Below are 21479 nucleotides of genomic sequence, written 5' to 3'. Positions count from 1 at the left end.
GACTATGTGTATGTGTGTATATATGTATGTGTGTGTGTATGTATATATTTTAGGAGATAGAAACAGGGCAGCTGAGGAGAGATGGGCTCTTTTTCCCTTGTCAGAAGTTTTAGCTTCATATGTTGGTTGAGTTGTACAGCTTTGCTTGTAGATTCTGGTTATCATATAGGAATGCTAATTATCCTCTGGTTGTTTTCAGAGGCAATCTTTTCAACAGTTACTAATCTGTCTCTGTCTTGTAATGTTTTCTCAGTGGTGTTTTTTCTCTAAGGTTATTGCAACTTTTAAGGTAATTGTGAAGGTCTGTGTCATCTCCACTAAAGGTCTGATCTTCATGGTGACATACCAAGTCCACACTATGAAATGCAAGGCATTTTTCTTTCTTACTTGCCAAAAGCAATGTCACTAAATTGCAACCAGCAGCCTTTTAATTCACCCTGTGATTTGTTCATCTTTTGTCTGAATACTAAGCAGCTTATTTTGTGAAAGTCATATTGTCTTAAATATATGAGCAGCTGCAGAGGAGGAAATACACACTGAGTTGCTTAACAGATCCATGTTGCCACTTGATATTCTTGCTTGGTTATCTTCCAGCACAGGATGCGTTCTTGCCTCTAAAGGTGAGATTGGGAGGATAGCAAAGCAGTAGCAGATTGTACTGCCAAAATAAATAATTTGTGGGTCTCTTCCACCACTCCAATCTCATAAGGACAGCTGTTAACCAAATGTTTGACCTGCTTAATGGTGTGGGGATTGGGTACTATTTTGATAGGGCAGTGTAATTAATGACAGGTGGCACTGCAAACTAATACTTGTTTTCTGTGATAATTTTGGCTTAACTATGCACAGCTAAAAAGCTTAAAAAAGCCAATCCTGGCACAGACTAGTGCTTCCAGCAGAGGGTTTAACCAAATAAAGAGTGAGCAGTTCCCTTCAGTGGTAGTACAAGAGCTACTGTTTCTCTGCAGAAGCAGCTTTAGGGAGAGCCGTGTTAGCTGTCTAGCCTTCCACATATTTTATGCCATGGATGTTCTGTGCCTTTTGCTACCCCTGCTGATGTAATTAGAAGCCAAAATGTGTTGCAACTGTGGAAGACTTGCTGGTGGATAGCAACTCCACTCCGGACCTTGGGTCTTGTGTATGGATGCTAGGGAAGATGGTTGCTGCAGAATTTTGCTGTACCCTTAATTAGCTCCTCTGAGGTTACAGGTTTATGTATGTGAGCTTTGTGTAGCTGAGGAGGGCAATGTTCAAAGCTCTGTAAGAGGATTCTTTACACTGAGTGTATCAGTTTGGGTAATGTTAAGCTAGCAATGAGCACACACACACAGAAATTTGATGGATCTAGGAGCTGATGATACTCTAGAAATAAGAACAAACACCACTGGCAGTTAGTATGTCTGGTGTGTGTGTGTGTGTGTATAAACACTGTAGATATGCAAAAAAAAGTCCTAATTTGGTCTTTGCAAGTTGTTGCTCGATTTCAGTCACATCAGGGTCCCCAGTGTCACGTCCCTGTGATAACACAGGGGCAATGGTGCAGGTTTCTCTTCCCTAACAACATCCACATGGGACAGATGTGCTACAAATGCTGGACCTGCTGCCTCTGTTTTAGTTAAACTTCAAGGAATCCAGATGTGACATGCTTCTAACTAGAAGACCATTTATTTATTTATTTATTTATTTAAATTCCAGTGTTCACAGAAAAACTTTTTTCATTAGTGTTTTCTTTCTTTCTTTGTTTTCCAGAGGTTTTGCCCATCACTCAGTTTTAGAGTGGTTGTGCCTTGTCCTAGAAGTAAGGTAAAAGGAGAGGGTTTAGGTAGATGCCAGTTCATCACAGGGGATGTGCAACAAAAAAAGCAGCCCTTATGTCTGGTTTCTAACCTAATATGATTTTTCTTTTAACAGATAGTCAGTGCATGTAGTTTATTTAAATGACCTCAAAAACACTTGCTTGTTCCTCACTCTGGAAAAAAACCTTCTGCTTTGACAGCAGTTTCATATCTCTATAGGAGCCTTCTATGGAGGGGGAGATGATGTCTCTGCTTAAATAGCAGAAGTTGATACTTTCACTTGGTGTCAGATATAACTGCCTCATTGACATCAGTTTGGGTTGGTGACTCTATAAAGAAAAAAAAACTAAATAGTAACCTCTCTTGTTATAATTTAAGTGAATGCTGAGCTCTTGCCAAGCTGAGCAAGCCTCGTTTCTTTCACTGTTATCTCGGACCAGAAATAAAGAGAGTTTGTGCCCTTCTGTTCGAAAGTTACCAGAAAAAAAGATTTTTGAGGGGTGATGTTCACATGTCTTCCTTAGGTACCCAGCTTGTTGAGTTAAGTTAGCCAACTCAACTCCCATCGTAGTCACTGGAAAAGGGTGTTTTTTTTCTTTGGGTTGAGTCTGAGCAATACTGTAACCTCTGCAGGAAGCTGCTTCTTTTCGCCTGTTTAGTGCATGGGCTGAGCTGGCTAGCTCACCCTGATGAATTAGGGTCTAAAGCTGGACGTTGTGATTAATGCCACTTCTCCTCAGAGGACACTGAATGTTTGAAACTAATATCAAATCATTTCAGTGCCAGCTTTGGAGATCTTGGTTGCTTTTATTGACCATAAAAAGAAAGGCAAAAATATACATTCTTTTAAAAAATACTTACAGTGTAACAATCAAGTTTAAAAAAAAAAAAGCCCCCTCAAATAAACCTAGTGTGAATTTATTGGATAATTTCTTCATGTGGTATGAAAGGCTGAGCAAAAGGGTCATTTCATGTCCCACACCAGTTCAAGAAACTAGAGCTTCATAATAATTCCAGCATTGGAGGCATCCTAATAGACATTGACCTTGAATCAGTAATACAAGTCTGACTTGCATATATTTTAGACTCCTGTGGTCATTAAAGCACCGTTCCTGATAAAACTGTGATGAAGGCAAGAGTCTTTGTATTTCATCTCCATTAAAACAACTGTTTTATCTCTGGAGCAAAATGAGGCCTTATATTCTTTTTATTATTATTATTATTTATTTTTTTTCCTTTTAATAGTAGTCCTCATAGTTGTTATATCATTCATTTCCAAAGCAAATTCAGAAAATCTTCTGTTAGGCACTGCAGCCCAAGGTAGCGGGGCACAGAAGGTCTCTGTGTAGAGAGGATTTTTGTACTCAGACTCTTAAGGCACTAATACAGCCATCGATATGTACAGACCTTCAATTTGGTGTGTTACATGGAACTTCAGTTTCTTGGCTTCCCTGAGTATAGAGGAGAGTGTACAGCATTGTGAAGCATGGCTTAGGCTCTTATTCTTGAAAATGGCTATTAGAAAGACTTGATTACAGAATGAATTCTTGCTTGCATGTAAAAGCCATTTCTCAGATGGTTATGTCAGCTCATCTAGCTGATCCTGAAGACGTTAGAAAACTGTCAGTGGGAAGAATATCTCAAGAACTCCCTTTTTTCTGAATTATGAGCTGTGAGCTAGGGAATGGTGGTGTTACTGGTGTAGGGAGCTGGTTAGAAGCTTCAGCAGCTAGGGCTAGCCCTAGCCAAGTCCATTTTCTTTCCCTGTGCTGTGAAAAAGCTGCAGTACCTATTTTCTTGGATTGTTAATTAGGCAAGTTAAGGTAAATATGCATTTGGTTCTCTACTCAAGCAACAGAATGCATCCTTCTGGTGTAGCTGTTCCTTTTGTGCAAACTGGCCTGATTCTATCAAGCTGTCAATGTCACATGCCATCGAATCACAGTCTTCCCTCACTATGTGTCAGTGTGCAAAGCCAAGCTGTTCTGACAGCTTCCCAGTGCAGTCCACAAAAAAAAAAAAAAAAAAAAAAAAAAAGCAATGTTATGAAGAGTTAAGGCTTCCCTGATTAAATTCACTATCTACATTTCTTACAAACTTGGGGGAAAGTCTTACCATTGCAATGACTTTTGTGTATTATTAGTATACCTCTGTCCTTTTATTTAAATTTATTTGTACAGTTCTTTTCCAAACATATTTTTGTCCTCAGTGGTAATCCCAAACATTTTTTTTTTATCATTTACATAACTGGAGATCTGTTCTATTGCAATTAAATTCGGTTCAGAGAAAAGTAGTTAAACATTAATTGTCAATAAAGCAGATAAAAGCCCTTGGTAAAATTGGATAACAAGCATGAAGGGATTACTGTTCATGACTTGTAACAAAAGAAAGTATTGCTATCTGAAGCACATCATGGAAAGGCTAAGTTGGACCTGATACGAAAGGAATAAATTAAATATAGAGCAAAATCAATTTTTTGTAAGTGAACACATTCAGATAGTTTTCAGAAGTTATATTGCATTTGAGATTTGAATGCATCCCTAATGTACATAAGCTCAGCTCTTGGGGCAAATAATATACATACATACACATACATAATCTTGAATTTTACTTTCTCATATTTTGAGTGCACTCTCATGAGTGCTGGCTTGAGCAAAACTTTGAAGGGTTGGGTTGTGTGAGTGTCTTACTGCATTTCATGGAAAATGTAAGCTTAAAGGAAAGCCCAGAACCTAGATGAATTAATCGCACTTTGCCTTGGGACAGAAATCACATAAAGTGAAAAATGTAAATTATGCATGGTTTGGACACAAGTCTCAAGCTATCAGCAATTGTGCTCAATGCTGCCATTATTAATGAAGCTATCTTCCTGCCCCAATCTTTTTCACCCTTAAGACTATAAATGTGACTTATAGAAGATTTTTGGAGTAGAAAAGCTTTGTCCTTTTTTAAAGGAAAAACACACACACACACACAACCAGTACTATCCTGCTTCAGAGTTTATTAGTGATACACGGCTATGTGGTGGGCTTAATTTCAGGTTGGTGAAGAAAGGATGCAGAGTTCAGTCAACCTGAGAAAATCTTAACAGAAGTTACAGTTGAGTAATTGTGGAGAGGGATGGTGTTATACAAAGAACTAAAAACTCCGCTTTTGGGTGTAATAGGGATATAGAGTTGCAAGGTGAACAGCAGGGGAACTCTAATGAAGTGCAGTTTCATTGGCAAGAAATTTGACAAAATTGTATCCTTACATTCTTCCCCCTAGAACAATTCCTATAGTAGAAATAAGACTTGAAACCACCATGTTTCCTATCGGCGCTAAGAAAAACAGCAGTATGGCTGCTGAAAACACCAGTATCTTTAACACATTGCATTCCCACCCCTGGAAATTAACAGTCACACATTATAGCAGATCTTATCTAGTGTAACAACTACAGGTCAGAATGTTACCTGAGTTTACATGTTAGTGAATTATTTTAAATGCAATTTTTGTGTGAATTTGATTAGTAATTCTAAATTAGTAATTAAGTTGGTGTTGCTTCTGCTTAGCTGTGGCTTGCTCTTGAAGTGCTCTTGTGCTGGGGGTTATGTTAGGATACTTTACCTTCTTGAATTTGCTATTGAGCCTATGGATTCCTGTTCATTGCTCCTGACTTCATTCAAATAAATTATTTAGGTATTTTTGGCAAGATTTGAGTGTTTCTCTGCAATGTATCTTCAAGACTCAACCTTCTCCATAGCTGCCTTCCCAGCTGGTAGTGTCTCTTCCACATGCTGGGCTTATATTTAAAACCTGTGCCAGGTTCTGAGTGGCATACATGTATTTTATAATAAAGAACAGAGCATGATCTCCACTTAACTTGCTCAGTATTTTGCTCGAAGAGTGGCACAGAATATGATAGGCCTCTCCCCATTAAAGCAAGTCTTATAACAAAGTAATAAAGTAACAAATGTAAGGGTAAGAGAGCATCACGGAACCAACAAATTTAAAAGATGAAAACTACCAGAAGCTTCAGGGTGAAATAGCAGTGCAGTTCCCAGCTGTATATCAACACATGGATCACTTGCTCTTTTGTGGCATTGTGCATTACAGGTTTTAAAGCATTCCAGGCCTGAACTCAGTTTTCTCTCTGCTCACACGTTTTAAATTATTCTTTGAAATATTTATTCTCAAGTTAGCTGAATGTATTTGATTTGTGGAATGAAACAGTAAATTTGGCCCTATAGCAAAATCAAAACTAAAAATCAGTTTGCAACAATGATAAATATCTATGTACAAGCAAAAGTGTTTTTTTATATGTTGTGCTGGTTTAGATCCCATTGAATGTAAGAGAGTGCCTGTTTCCCTTCCCTTTTGATAGTGACTGATAGTGGTGTTGTCACCATCGTACTGTTCCGAACAATAACTTATGGTGTGTATGTGTCATGCTTAGTAAAATAAATTAACCATCACTGTGCTGAGTATCCACAGTATCCACAAAAATACTTAAAATACAAATGTAGCAGGCACTATTTTTTTTCTTCTTAAACAAGTTGTAACTCGATGACTTGGTGGGCTTTTTTTTTTTTTTTTTTTTTTTTTCTTTTCCTTAGTTTTAAAAGCCTTAAAGTATGGGGTAGAGAAGGAGTGTGAGGGTAGGGTGGTGGGGTGGGGAGGAGGGTATTTCTTCTAAAACTTCCCTCCCCCTTCTCACAACCTGTTCAAACAGGGTTAGTGCCTGAGCTCCTTTTGTGCTCTTCGATTCTGTAAGCAGGATTCCCCCACTGGTTCAGGGTGCTTTCCCATACCCGTGCATGCTGGCTTTTGCCATGCTCAAGTGTAATGTTCTTAGCTCTTCATTTTTTGTATGCCTTCTTTCTGCAGACTTCAACAGTTTAAGTGTAGTGAGCGAAAATACAGCAATAAATGTTATGTCAGATCAAATCACATGTTAAAAGTTGCCATTTTGCATTCATACATGGAGAACTGGGGTGCATTTTATAGCTGGATAAGGGACTCCCAGCTTTGTAATATTGTATAATTGTATGTTAGAAAGATTTGTGTATGTATGTAAGCAGTGAGTCTCTACAGAACTAGACTCCAAGTTTACAATATATTTAGATATAGAAAAGACATCTATTTGTTTTTGAGGTTTTTCCTTTGCTTGTTTTACATGTATTAGCATATAATTTACTTTATATGCGGCTAGTGTTGTTTACCGTGACATCTGGTTTTGTAAGTTAAATGCAAAGAATGACTTCATTGTTTTGTTAAAATGCTCCAAAATACTCATGAGTTTTCCTATAAAACCACTCAAATGAATAGCTTCTGCAGGAAAACTTTGAGTATGACAGATTTTGTTGTGCTTGCATGGTTTCTCTTGCTCAATACCCTCTAGTGTTGCATTCTTTGGATTGTGCAATTTTATTTATTTATTTTGATTCAGAGGATTGGAGGTAAACCCTAAGTAAAATATCATTTTTTTTTTAAACAGAAGCCAGTAGGATTTGCCTTGGTGGGCTGCTTCTGTACCACCATTATATTAGTGATTTCTTCACAACCGTACATTTTTTTCCTGCTGTCTTGGCACCAACACCTCTTTTTCACCTTTTTGGAGTGTTTCTGCATGGAAGAAGAGCAAGAGGGCCCTGCTTGTACTACCTTTGCCCCTTTGGACTGGTGCAGTGCAAGAAGATGCCCTGTGCTTCACAAAACTGAAGGAGGAGTTGTTCATTAATTGCATCCTGATGGGCTCTTCTGCACCAGTTATCCTACTGTCCACCTTCTGCACACAGCAGAGAGGTGGAAGAGTGGCAGCCCTGATGTGTCAGGTCATTGGCAAAAGCTTTCTTACAACTGCAATCAGATGGATCAGCTTTTTGGTGTGGTATTTATTAGACACGAAAGCAGTATTATTTAAATGAGCAAATTATTGCTGAAATTTTATTTTCTGCTTATGTGAACATCAGAGTTTCATGCAAAGAAGACTGCTTTTCTTCTGATTTTGAAAGTCTATGTTTTTTATAAGATGTGCAACCTGTAGAGGCTGCTTCTGTATATCGTAGCTCCTCACATTGTTGCCAAACAAAAGTTGCTTTTCCATTCCCAAGGCATTTATCAGTATATTCTTGTATCATTTCTGTAGTGATGTCATCCTCTCCCAATCACCAACTTAGTTTCAAAACTCATGGTTTTATCTAGTTATATTGTTTAAAATGTGATACTAGTATTTATTTTTTCCTTCTCCCATTCTGTGTATCTTCTAAATACTGGGGTGAAAATAGGGAAGAGAACTTTCCAGAAGAGCAGGTGAAAGAGCTGCAAGAAGCTTGTAGAAAGAAATGATGATGACTTGGATTTAAAGCTGTTTTCATTTATATTTAGTACTTATGCATCTGGAACTCTGAAGTTAGAAATGGAATTTCTGTTGGATATAAAACCACTTTTTCCATAAAAATTGAATCTGATAATTTGCTACTGAACTGTTTAAACTAGGAACGAAAAAGTAGAAGCAGTCTTACTTTACTGCAAATTATAACCTAGAAAAAACTGTGAGAAGTCTCTGAAATCTCAGCTACTTTTTTTTTTTTTTCAATATAAAAATGAAGGGTTGTTTATTTCATCCAAGTGTAAAGCCTTTGGCCTGTATTCAGATCACATTTAGTGGGTCTTTTTAAATGCTCTGTGAAAACATTCATCCTTCTCAATAAAAGCCAAGCTCACCTAGCTTTATGTCTCCAGAATTAGGGCTTTAAGTAAATCTCCAATGTAATGTGGGCCACCTCATTATGCATTAATTACATTGATTTCTTTTGTTTCTATTCTTTTTATCCTTCATAGAATGATCTCCTTCCCCATTCTTTTTGTTTATTTTATTTTTTTTCATGAACATTATACAGCTTTTGATGGGTTAAAAATAAGGTATTTTTTGGTAATTTTGTAGTATGAAAAGACTAATTGCTGCATGTTGCTTTCTTGCAGGAGAGCAAGTGATTGAGTGGGTCTAGTGGATGATCAAAGTACAGAAGGAAAAAAATATATTCAAGGCAAATAAGACTATTTCAGAAAAGCTGAAATGAATGAATTATTTCCTTGCATATTGCTTACAGAAGGCATCAAGTTGGTTTCCATATCAACAAATTGATAAAACAAATCACAAGGGCAGGAACTGCACTGAAAATGTACTGAATTCCTAAATGTCATTATCAATTAACTTAAAAAAAATAAATAAATAAAAGAGGGCTAAGGAATGGTGGTTACATATAAGCCTGATTTCCATACCATGCAATACAATGGAAACTATGAAAAGAGAATTAGCAGCCTGCTAGAGACATGATATGAAGGATCTGAGCCAGCTTGGTTTGGTAGAACATTAAAGTTAGAATTAGAATTTCTTGAAGGTGCCAGGAATCAAGAAGAGAAAAATGATCTAGTTGATAATTGTATGGACAGAAGGACTGAATAATAAGGGGATATTATATTGGGGATATTTTATTGATGAAAGACTTACTCGGACCGATCAGAAAAGTCACTGAGAAAAATTGGAAAAGGCTCTCATGATACTGAACATGCAGTTCCACAGTTTCAGTTGATGGATGACAGGGTATTTCCCTGATGGGTTTTAAATGAATTTAATCCCTCTCCTCTCCCTTTGTTCCTGGCTGTACCATCCTATCCTCTTGTATTTTAGCACAGGTTCTTGCTTGATGGCATGGTGGGCTGGTTCAGGGAACTGGATAGGTCCCAACTTAACCCAATAAAAAAAATTGAATAAAAACAATTACTGTATTGCACTGTGTCTGCACTAAGGATTGCTGGGATCATTATGCCAGCAAATTCTGCATAACGTGAATACAGTTTATGTAGCTTTGTAGTACCATGGGTGGAGTCTGTAGCTCATAATACCCCACAGTGATGTGTAGTGGGATGACTTTTTGCTGGAAAGAAACAGCACAAAATGGCAAATGAGATTTCTCCCTCTTGCCTTCATGCAGTAAGCGACACATTAGGGTTTATGACTGTGCTGTGGAGAAGTAGGTGTGTTCCTACTGCTTCAGTTTAAGATACAAGTACAGGGAAAATCCACTGCTCCATTTAAGCAATTTGAGACAAAACACGCTCTCTGCTTCCTGTATTCAGGATGTATGAAGAGATAAGAAGAAGAATTTCCCCCCCTATTTTTTTTTCTTTAATTGAAAGATACGAAACAAGTTTGAGTATGACTTAACTGAGAAGATCCTTGTGTGTCAAAGCAGAAACTGAAAAACTTATTTTAGTAGCTGACTTGTATGTGTCTCGTTTCAGACCCAGGCTCACTGAAATTATTGAATTCTAACTTCTTATTTAAAAACTGGATATTTTATGGTGCAAATAATTGTATTTTTAATACAAGTCATTATAAAAGAACAAATTATTTTCTGTTTTGCAAAGGTCTTGTATTTTATCTTGAAAAGATGGTGAGCAATAATCCTACCAGTTTCTCACTTTTCTGCACCATTTGTAGTTTCAATGAGGCCAAATATTCTTTCATACTTGCTTTCAGAATTTTGTTCAGTTCACAGGTCTGGGCATCTGTATTTTTTAATAGGATCTTGAACAGCTGTCTGAAACCAGTTGTTCTGTGTCCATGGGCTCTTCTTGGGCAATGCTCAGCAACTAGCACTTGGGACTGAGTGGAGCAGACCTCTGTGAGACTCCACTGCTCAGAGAGCTACCCAGCTGCAGCACACTGCCCTGGCCCTGTTTCTTTCCTAGCCTCTCAAGAGACTGCAGCACAGTTGCTTTTTTTGTTTGTTTGTTTGTTTGTTTGTGTGTGTGTGTGTGTTTGTTGGAAGTCTGTCAAAAACTTCCAACTGGTTTGCTTTCCTCTGCAAATTTCTTGATACATTTAAAGAACCAAGGTATGTTAGAAGGCAAAAGTATTGCTTTTGTTAATTTATCCATCTCCTGTTACATTAACTTATGTTTTAGTTTTTTGTTGGCTTACCTGCAGCAAAAAAGCTGGCTGAACTTTGTGGGGTCTGGTGTATGACATCTGGGACAATTCCTGCACAAAGGGCTGGCTGAGGCATTCCAGCCCACATCTGCATTTCACTGCCATCTTGCAGTCAGCTAGGGTCTAGTGGTGGTGCTAAATAGGTAACAGAGAGGAAGTTGTTTCTTTTGATATTAATTTGGCTTTAGCTGGGGCAATTGTTGTTTAATTTTTTATTATTATTTTTTAAAGTGCTGCTGAGTTCTGACAAGCTTTATTTCCTGCTTGCTCTGTAATAAACCAGAAAATGGCTTCTGTTTCATAGCTGTGGAAGGCATGTTTATAGACCTTTTGTGTCTGGAGATAGGAAAGGTTAATTTACAAGTTCAAGGAGCAAGAGACCTTTCCACCTGCTCAAACAATTGAAATTCTGCCTTTGTGAACATTCAGCAAAAACAGCTTCTCGTTTTTTAATGAACCTCTTTCTCTTTTTCCTTGGGATCTGTGCCTGAAACCATATGCATGTGATTCTGCAGTGTATCAGTGTATGTTTGACAGCTAAGTCAAATGTTACTTCCCATGGACTCTCAGAAATGTCTGGGTGAAACTGAAAAACAATCTTCCCTCTGTGCTGTTCTTGTCAGACTGCCCAGCATGTTCTTTAAGCTAGAATACCTGAAAACAGCCAGCATGTTGGCTGAGAGATACTTTCGCATATGAAGTCATTTTTTTTCTGTATGGGAAATTGGAATATCACATAACTTTGTGCTTCTACAATGATTTCTTATGAATGTCTTCTGGTATTTTCTTTTTAGGACTTGTGGAAGCACTCTTCAAAATCTCATTCTAGTTCTATATTGTATTGTTGATAGTGAGTTAGAAGAAAAGCATCTGCTTTTGATTGCTTCATAGTAAGTTTTCTTCTTTCAAAAATGGTGGTATTTGCATTATCCTTTATTTTAGAAATGAATTACAAGAAAAGGGAAGGTCTAATAATAATTTTCCTTCTCCTGCTTGATTAGGTCTGAGCAGGAATCTAAAGCCAGTTCTTAAGTGGAAGTCCTCATATTGCCATACTGATTACAGGTGGGTCTTTGCTAATAAGTATACTGCCTGTGGTACTAAGATAAATGTAGTCATTTTCATAGTACTGCTACCAGAGTAGCTTATTTCTCTTAAGGAACTGGTGTAGAATATACTGGGAAAAGTATTTGTATGCCTTGCAAAATACATGCTCCAGTATACTTTTTTTTTTTCTAGTGTACAGTATACATCCACATATGGGATTTTTCACATTGATTTCTCTATTTGTTGTCTGAGTATATTAAGATTCCTGAGTGATAAGTTATGAAGGCTACAGTAGTTCATTACTGAATTGTGTTTCCGCAAGGCGTTACTGCTTTGCTAGCAGCCGTGGCAGAATGAGATGTCTCTGTTTCCAGACATTGTGTTAAAGTGGCTGGACAGACTCCTCCCTGGTTTTGGTGGTCTGAGCACTAATAATTTGGGCTGTGAAATGGAGTAGCAGAGGCAGAAAGTGCTTGTGGAGGTGTGCCAGGCCTCCAGCCTTTACCAGCAAGCAGAGGATGGGGATGAAGGGGGGGGCAGGGAGTTAAAAAGCTGCAGCATGGTCTGATGGTGCTTGCCTGGCGAGCATTTTGAGCACATCTGACTTTCTTAGTCATTCATATATTGATGTTTTTGAGGACAGTGAAATGTAAAACACTCTGTTTTCAGTGAAATAAATCTTGTTTTGTTTTTGTCCAGTGTATGTACCGATGCTCCAGAGAAGTGGTTTTGAGCCATCTCTGCCTGGCTGAAATGAGAAACTGCAGCTTTGGTAGGAGCCTGTGGGCTCCTAAAGCCAGTAAGTTTAAGGGAAGGAAATCCAATGTAGTAGGATGTTCATAGCTCGCTACTTCACACCCATTCCCCACATAGCTGCTCTTAGCGCATGCAAGAGTGTTGGTACAGAGGGAGCTGAAAACCTGCATAGGGTTAGTTATCTAGCACAAAAATTGCCCTTGAATGTCCTGAGTGTTAACATGGGAAATGACTGTAGAGCAACTCTGAAAATAACATTCAATTAATGTCTATACTTATTCATAGAGACAAACTATTACAAAAGACTACAGTTCTCAGCTAGCTAAGAACATCTCTCTTGTGTTTATCTTGATCATATCCTGAAGGGGTATGTCTTCCTCTCTTTTATGAAGAATTATCTCTATAGTTAATTGGCTATGTGCATTTTTGTTTCTTTTGAAGGACTTGAAAGTATTTCCTGAATTTTATAATCACTTGAGAAACGTCATGCTAAAACCTTCCTGTGGTACTTATAATCCATCTGAAATTCCATTTTCTGTTTCATTTGACACTTCAGTGTCCTTCTAGATTGCAGTTTCCATGCCTCTGTGAGCCTTCCTCAAGAAGTTTCTGCTAAGGACACTTGAATGGTCTCTTGTTTAGGCTGTTTCTTCCTGAAGTCATGAAGGGCCACAGACATTTCACAGTTGAAGGGGTTGGTTGGAAGGAACCTCGAAAGATCGTCGGGTCCAACCCCCCTGTCAAAGCAGGTTCCTTAGAGCAGGCTGCCCAGGTAGGCGTCCAGATGGGCCTTAAATATCTCCAGAGAAGGAGACTCCACAACTTCCCTGGGCAGCCTGTTCCAGTGCTCCATCACCCTCACTGTGAAGAAGTTCTTTCGCGTGTTGGTGTGGAACTTCCCGTGCTCTGTCTTGCAGTCATTACTTCTTGTCCTGTCCCTGCAAACCACTGAAAAGAGGTTGGCCAAATCCCTCTGTCTCCCACACCTCAGGTATTTATACATATTGATGAGATCCCCTTTGTCTTATTTTCTCTAAGCTGAACAGACCCAGGTCTCCCAGCCTTTCCTCATAAGGAAGATTTCTTCCTCTAAAGTCCAGAGCTGTTTTAGGTAGCCAAGCACATGTATATCAGACACGAGTACTTTGTGAAAATTATATATATTATTTAACTTAATTTTTCTTCATCAGATGGGTGCCAATCCTGCTAACGTGGAACCAGAGCAGACCGAGCGCTGAGTTTTCCAAGGCCCATCACAGAGCTGATGAGCTCCACAGGGGTTGCTGAGCTTCTGAAACCTTTCCCGGCTCTGAAGCTGGGAGGCTGCTTGTGTCCCCGTAGAGCTAGAGGCTCTCAGGGATCCAAACGAGCATAATTACAAAGTTGGAGCATTCACTGTGAAGGGCCTCACCAGATAATTGGCTGTCCCAGTTAAGCAGCTGTTCTTCCCACAGAATAATGCTTGGGAAGGTGAATGATTGCCTATCCTGTATGGTGTCCCAATTAACCGCCTTAAAATCAGCTAAGTGTCGTGTATGGTATCTCTGCTCAATGAGTGAAACAGCTGTGTGCATCTCGATGTGGGCCTGGGTTTTAATGATACTGCTGGCAGGGGCCTAGCGTCATGTGGGATAGCAGGGCTGAAATGATCTGCATCAGTGATAGGGAGCCTTGTAGATCAGAAGGTTGCAAAGCCGATGGGTGCTGGTGATGAATTTTTGTCTTGGTGTGAGTACCGTCGGAAATCACTGCCAAATTATAGCATTTAGTCTCAGTATTTGTACTCTGCAAGCTTTTTTCTATGTATGTGGAATATTCTACCCTCAGTGTGCCCAGACTTTAGGGTTTGTTTAAAAAAGCAAAACAAAACAAAAAAAAAAAAACTTTATTATTTACTGTCTTTGTTCATCTTACAGAGTGAAACCAAGAAACGCTGGTTCCTTTCTTTTGCAATGGCAAAACCATGTAAATTGGGGCAAATCGCAACTAGCAAGTTAGAGTTGTACAGCATGTAGTGATTTCTGATGCCTTTTTAAGAGGAAATTTTAGAACCTGTTTTACTTTACTTAGGTGAGATGCACAGAAAAATGTTTGTAGGGGTTAAACAATCAAATATTTTTATTCTTTATTATATTTATAGTTGGTATAATCCTGTAAGATAAATGTTTTTACAACTGGGTTAGCAGTAAACAATGCACTGGGTCACAGTCAAAATACCGGCTGATCACTTATGTCTAGAAACCTTCCTCTTTTCTACAAATATATTTCCAATACTTGATGTATCTTGATTCTTCAAGGGGGGTTGTATCATTTCCTGACACAGTACCTAATATTAAAATTACAATAGTACAAAAATAAAAATAGACTTTTTGATGTTTTTCTGTTACATTTTTGTAACAGCTTGCAGCCATTTCTGAAGTCTTGCTATTGAAGACTGATGTGCGTGGCTTTTAACAGGATGAAAAATATTATTTTTTTAATTAAAAAAATAAAAAAGTTTTTAAAATATAGTGGTTAATTATTTAAATAGGAAATATATATTATTTTTAATCTGCTGTGGTATATCTTTTTAGGTTAGATGTAAGAGAGATTTGGCTCTACTTGGGTTGATCTGATACTAAATAAAAGCTTTTCCTGCTAAGTATTGTACTCTTAAGTAAGGAAGTCTGCCTTCTATGTTTGAAAATCCTTAGACATGGCGTATATTTATTCAGCTCTGCAGTTTTTACATTTTATTGCCTTGCTACACTATCGCTTCTCCATCCTAGTTTCAGACTTCCTGTGAAGACGAGTTTGACCAAAGGAGCTGGTACCTAAACTACAGGAGCAAGGCACTGGCTGGCATCCCCACTGGTGCCACTGGTGGGGGGTGACCTGCAGCAGGAGGCAGGAACGAGCAGCTGGACAAGTCTCCAAGCCCCCATGCCTGTCCTGACTGCGACTGACTGGAAGAACTATTAACCCGAGTGAAGCATGTGAAAGCATTTCTGTTTCTGGACCCAAGCAGGCTTGCTGACCTCAGTTGCAGCCTGTTTGTCTGTTGCCCTCAGGATCTCATGGTTTCAGGATTACCTGGCATGGAGACAAATTCCATGCCTGAACCACTTGGGAGTAAACATGCTATGTGTATATGTTTTTTATTTCTTACTCTTCTGGGCTACAGTTAAAAACCTTGATTCCCGGATTTAAATTTTCTAGCAAGGTCTAAGTAGGTGAGCAGACCAGCAAGTCAAACTGTAGTCTTTAGGTGCTGAGTGGCATAAGTTGGCCCAAGATAGTCTGTTTCAGTTAATATATTGCTATATCCTGTGGGCTTTGCTTTTTTGTTAGGTTGATTTGTTTGTTTTTAATGAAAATAGTTCAATATATTTGAAGAGGAGGGGTGAGGAAGAATGACACTTTCCTTGTCTGTATGGCTGGTTTACCATCATTCAGTAAGTCTGTGCGTCATAACATCTTCTTTCTGCATACTCTTTTTATGGCTCACTTACCAACCATTATATAATCCAGCAAGAATCTGTAAGCCTTCCAGAAGGGAGCAACTGGTACTGCACAGATGTGAGCAGTTTGACATTACCTGGAAAAGGGATCCAAGATCTCTATGGAAAAATCTGTAGAGAGATCTCTGCAGTAATGGGAATTTGCAATCATGTCCATCTGTCTGTCTGCCTGCTGCCCCACACCCTGGCTGTTAGCCAGGTCTCCTTTGCCTCATAGTAATTGCAGGTAACCTAAAGCGTGTCTATAAGGAGGAGCATTTCTTCCAGTTGTTTTAAACAGTTCTTCCCATCCCCCCTGCTCAGGCATCCTTTGCCACTGACTCAGCTGTTGTGGGGCAGGGCTTAAGGACACTTCTGAATAAGAAACTGAAATCGGAGCTCGGTGAGCATTGTTGGCACTGGTGCTGGTTTAGGCAGCTACAGAAACCTTCAGCCTGTGTGCAAGTGTTTATAGAGCTGTGCACTGGAATGCATTCAGATTGATGACTGATTTTTAGCCCAAACCTGTTCCGTGAATCCAGTTTGCTCCATAGACACATAAGCATTGTACTGGAAGCAAAAGATGATCTGCAAGAAATTGCTTAAAAGCAGTTGTTACTAAAAGAAATGGCCATCAAGGTATAACCTCTATTACTTCTGCAACAAGGAAATGTCCAGTTTCCCAAAATGAAACATGGCCCGTGATGCCATCAGCTGGAGCATGACTGGTTCCAAAGATTTTTAATGGAGACATTAAAACCTGTGGGCTTTTAAGCAAGGTGGTGGAAAACAAACAGATGATAATGGGGGGTGAGGGGAGAAAGAGGGGGAGCAACAACAACAAAAAAACCTCTTGCAGAAACAGAGTAGAGGTCATCAGAACTGATTGGAAGTGTTGCTGAATCTTAAAACAAATACTGTGTGCATGTGTGCTCCTCTAACAAATGAAATGGGGCTGGTTTTGTGAAGTCTGGGAAGGCTTTTTTTTGCGGCCAAACTTCCCCTACCTGTTTTTTGCTTGAGTAATTGTAGTGTGCATAAGAGGTGAGAAGGAGACATGGAAGAAGACAAGGCTGTACAGCAACTAATGAGCTCTCTGTTTCAGCCTGAAAAATCGATCTAGCAGGGTGGCCAGGACCTTGGAACCTATTAACCTTGATGAAGTATATGGAAGTCTTGGACGTGACAGTTGGCGTAAAGAAGGGTCTTTTTAAAGAAGTTTAAAATAATTATTTCTTTTTCTCTCATCTTTTTCACACATGCTCTCTGGCAAAGTGCTGCCTGACTTTTTTAACTTTTCTTTTTTCAAGTATGTAGTTCTTTTTATTGCACAGCTTGACCAGGTGACTTGCTACTGTGCTACCTATCTGGAGATTATTTGTTTTTTCTTCTTACTGGCAGGAAAACAGTTTCTCTATAGCACTCATTCATGTCTACAGAATTTTCACATGTTCTCTTCAGATATTTGTGCTCTGTGTTTTAAGACGGGCAAGTTGCTCCATAAAGAATGACTCACTTGGGATTGAATAGGGCAATATTTGTGTTAATCAGCTGCATTTCTGTCCACAGATATAGCTGTGCATTAAAAAAAACATGCTGTAGACATGAATTAAGGGGAAAAATATGACATGGAATTTCCTGACTTTTTAAAAAAAAAAAATAAATCTTTGCCAAGAATAACTTCATCTGCAACCGTTTCTTAAATGTGTTGCACATTTGTTTTTCTTTAAAGGATGGGTGGCCAGGCCTCTTCACATGTGGGCACCATATAGTGACATACATGTATTGTGGTTGTGTGATGATCTGGGTTAGTTTAAAGGCCTCAGATCTTTCCAAGTCTGGATTGTTTTGACTGAGGCAGGTTAGGGAGCACAGATACAAGCAGGTATATTGGCAGATGTCATGGGGTTATGAGAAGCAATTTAGGACAGTAGGCTTTTCATCTGTCCCAGCTGCAACAACAAAAACAGAGCAAGCTTCACTGACATACTTTGTCTAATCTGTTTACATTACATATTATTTCTGTTTAATTCTGCATTCTGTTAACAACCCAGAAAAGTAAATAAATCTTCTACCACCTGCAGAAAATGGACAAATATTCTTCCTTCTCACTAGCCTATAGCCATAATATAGTGATTTCCCTAGCTTCACCTCAGTCTTGTATGCATCTAGATAAGTTCCCTCCCCCCATCACTTGCTAAGTAATGTTTAAACATGTGCCAGTACTTGCTAACACGTTTTAAAACTCGCTTCCCCAGTCTTAGAAGACTTTACAGTGTTTTGTCCAATCAGTGGGTGAAAATTATGCTTCTAAACATGTTGACTTAGCTTTCTTTCTGTAAATTTCTCTTAGGGGGGAGAAAAAAAAAAAAAAGGACATGAATTGGCCGTCAATCAAATCTAATTAACTGCTTATATGTATCAGCTATGTCACCTACAAATCATTCTTTGGCCCCTAATGCTCTGACCCATATTGCAAAGTCTATTTTATGACTGTAATATCCGTCTTTGTTGTTTAATGTTAAATTCCGAGATTATTGTCAAGTTCTGTTGGATATCCCCAACTTTTTCACTTGGAAGTATAACTTGACATAGTGCTATGCATTTGTCTTAAATTGCTTTTCTCCAGTTTTTAAAGTGACTTTGTTTTTGTTGTGTTTCCAGGACATGTGTACCATACGCAGTAGAACAGAGCTCTGGAAACACTGTCTGCGCAAAACAGAGAGAGCCTTTGCCTTACTCAAAGTTGTATCCAATGTTCCAATTGTAGATTTATACAATTGCTCTTTGTTCTTTTTTAAATAATTATAGGTTCATGTACTGGACAGACTGGGGAGAAGTGCCGAAGATAGAACGTGCTGGGATGGATGGTTCAAGCCGCTCCATTATAGTCAACACGGACATTTATTGGCCAAATGGATTGACGTTGGATTATGAGGAACAGAAACTTTATTGGGCAGATGCTAAACTGAATTTCATCCACAAATCAAATCTCGATGGAAGTCATCGGTAAGAGGTTTTTGTTTGATCTATGTAATTCAGTGCTTTTCTTAGAAGATGTTGCTTAAGCAATATCATAAGCTCTGTTGCAGGGAATTGGCATGTTAGCACTTGCAAAATTTTAAGCCAACTAGTGCTATCAGACACTCTCATCCTTCCCCATTCTCCCTCTTCCAGAACTGTGAAGTTGAATGTGTGCTTCTTTTGAGGTATCCTGTAACCCACTAAGTCTTTTCTCAGAACTAGTCCTATAAAGGAATCCCTGAATACTATTCTTAATAGTATAAGACTATTAGCAGAAATTTCCATTTTTGATAAGTCTTCTGTTCCTTTCTTGCTGTGATATTTAGAAATGCAGAAAATAACCTGAAAAAGTGGATCCTTATAGATGATGATCTTTTAGTTTCATTAAGTCTTTCAGTTTTATTAATGATAGGAGTTGGGAAAGAAGTGGAAAAGTCTTTACAGTGAACCATGCTAAAATGGCTGTTTCTTCTCTAACAGTTTTATAATGATGATGTAATCCGTTCTGATCCAGTCATGGTTACTTCTTAATTAAGGGTATAATTGATACTTTGTATATATGCATTTATCCTTAATTTGGAGGATGACCCTCTTCATTGCCTGAGAGCTATGTTATGTACTGATTGCACCAAAATGAGTCACAGTCAGCTTGTGCTCAGGTATCACATGGGATATGATTTTTGAGGTTATCCTTTGAACACTCTTGTGTTGCTTCTGCTGGTTTATCTAGGCATGAAGTATCTTAAGTTCTTCATTCCAACATCTTAGTCCTTTCTTTTGCCATTAACCTGGCACAAGAATTTAGGTTCCCCAGGAAACGCTTTAATGACAAGATAGGTGTTTTGTGTTTACTTCTGAGTTGGAGCATAGGCAGCATGTATGAAGCATCCACTATGTTTGTGTATTTATTTTGAACTCCATGATTTTTTGTAGTGCTGGTTTGAAAGGTGGTGTCATTTTCTTCTTAATGTCTGCCTGTTAAGTGACCAAAAGTTTATGCAGTAGTTTTGTAATGGTGTTTATTTAGAGAGGGTAACAGGAATTGGATGAAGTTTTAAATTTGTGTGCTTGGGTACAAATGTTATAACTATCTTTGTGAATTCAAAACATGGAGACATGGGTATATAATTCCAAGGTAGTCCTTAATTTATTATTTATTTCACAAGAAAACAAGCTTATTAGTACTAAAAGAGATTTCTTAGTGATACTTGCTTTAAGAAAGAAGACAGTCCTGTAAGTTTTCAAGTAATGAAGAGAAATGGATAGAAATTGTCATGTATAGTAATAACTTGAGTCTGTTTTATTCTTTTTTTAAATTGGTACTGGTTAACAGGGAAAAAGATTTTAAGGTGTTCCAGGTAAAAATGGTTTGGGGCTAAAAAACAAACAAACAAAAAACAACAAACAAAACAAAACAAAACATTTCCTTTGATAAGAATGGAGAGTCATGAAACCAGATGTGTAACAGAATTTTAAAAAGACACATCTCGACTCAAATGATCACATGTGAGTCTCAGTGACAGCTTGCCACCTGAAAAGTTACAGCCCAAATGTGGCTTTCTTATATGAGTATGACATACTCACAGTTGGTGCAAAAGGAGTGAAACAAACCAACAAAACTAAAACAACCCAAACAGTAACAATGAGAAGAAAACACAACTTCATGATGGCTACTGATATGGTCACACCTGAAGAACCCCCACTATGAATTTGTCCCACAAGATAATTAGGTGGCTTTTTTTATTCTTGAGTCACTCTTTTTGGGGTCTTCCATTTATGAGATGGAAAGGGCCATCTTTTTACAACAACATGCTGCTGCATTCTGGCTGATGCCCTGTTAGACAGTGTGTGTGTATCAGGCTCTGCAACAAATTGTACTGCTTTAAATAACATGATGCAAGATGCAGAGATGACTTTTGAAATGGTAACTGTGTGTAAAGATTCCACTGATCAAAATTGACACCACCACTATCCAAAGCTGTATGTTTTTCCCACAAAGCACAAACCTAGACCTAGTGTCTCCTGTCTTTCTGGCTCCACAGAAATTTCCTGCAGTCACTGCTGCATTTTCAGTGTTCTGCTTCAGATTCCTTTGCAGTTTTTCCCTTCATGATGATCTGTTCCACAGCAGTGTAAATACTCTTGGTTTCAGTATTTTGTTTCTATTTTAATAGTGTTCAACCCCATCCCCTCCCTCTCCCCCCCAACCTTTCCCTGCCTTTGGCTAACCTTGAAGTGATTCATACTAAAAATGAGGCCATTAAGGTGCAGATCTTTCTTGGTGCAAGGGGCTGCCCAACCTTGTCTGTCTGCAGGGAGTTGTATCTAATGGTTGTGTCTCATGACATGGAAAGCAAAACCTCCTGGATCATTTACCACATTCCAGAGTAAATTCTCTGG

General features: G+C 38.5%; 1 protein-coding gene across 3 annotated transcripts in view; it reads left to right on the top strand.

The window, feature by feature from the left end:
- Positions 1–21479, top strand: part of LRP6 (LDL receptor related protein 6) — a 126698-nt gene that overhangs the window by 32947 nt on the left and 72272 nt on the right. For 2 of the 3 annotated variants that reach the window (XM_082767652.1, XM_082767651.1), the window contains exon 3: positions 18867–19064. The exons of the other annotated variant lie outside the window; for it this stretch is intronic. In XM_082767652.1, coding sequence (XP_082623778.1) covers positions 18867–19064 — 198 coding nt within the window. The remainder of the gene's footprint in view (positions 1–18866; positions 19065–21479) is intronic. 3 annotated transcript variants of the gene reach the window in all.

Source organism: Aythya marila (assembly GCF_965140915.1).
Source record: "Aythya marila genome assembly, chromosome: 1".
Lineage (NCBI taxonomy): Eukaryota > Metazoa > Chordata > Aves > Anseriformes > Anatidae > Aythya > Aythya marila.
The sequence above is the reverse complement of the archived record's forward strand: the minus strand, read 5'-3'. Positions and strand labels throughout refer to the sequence as shown.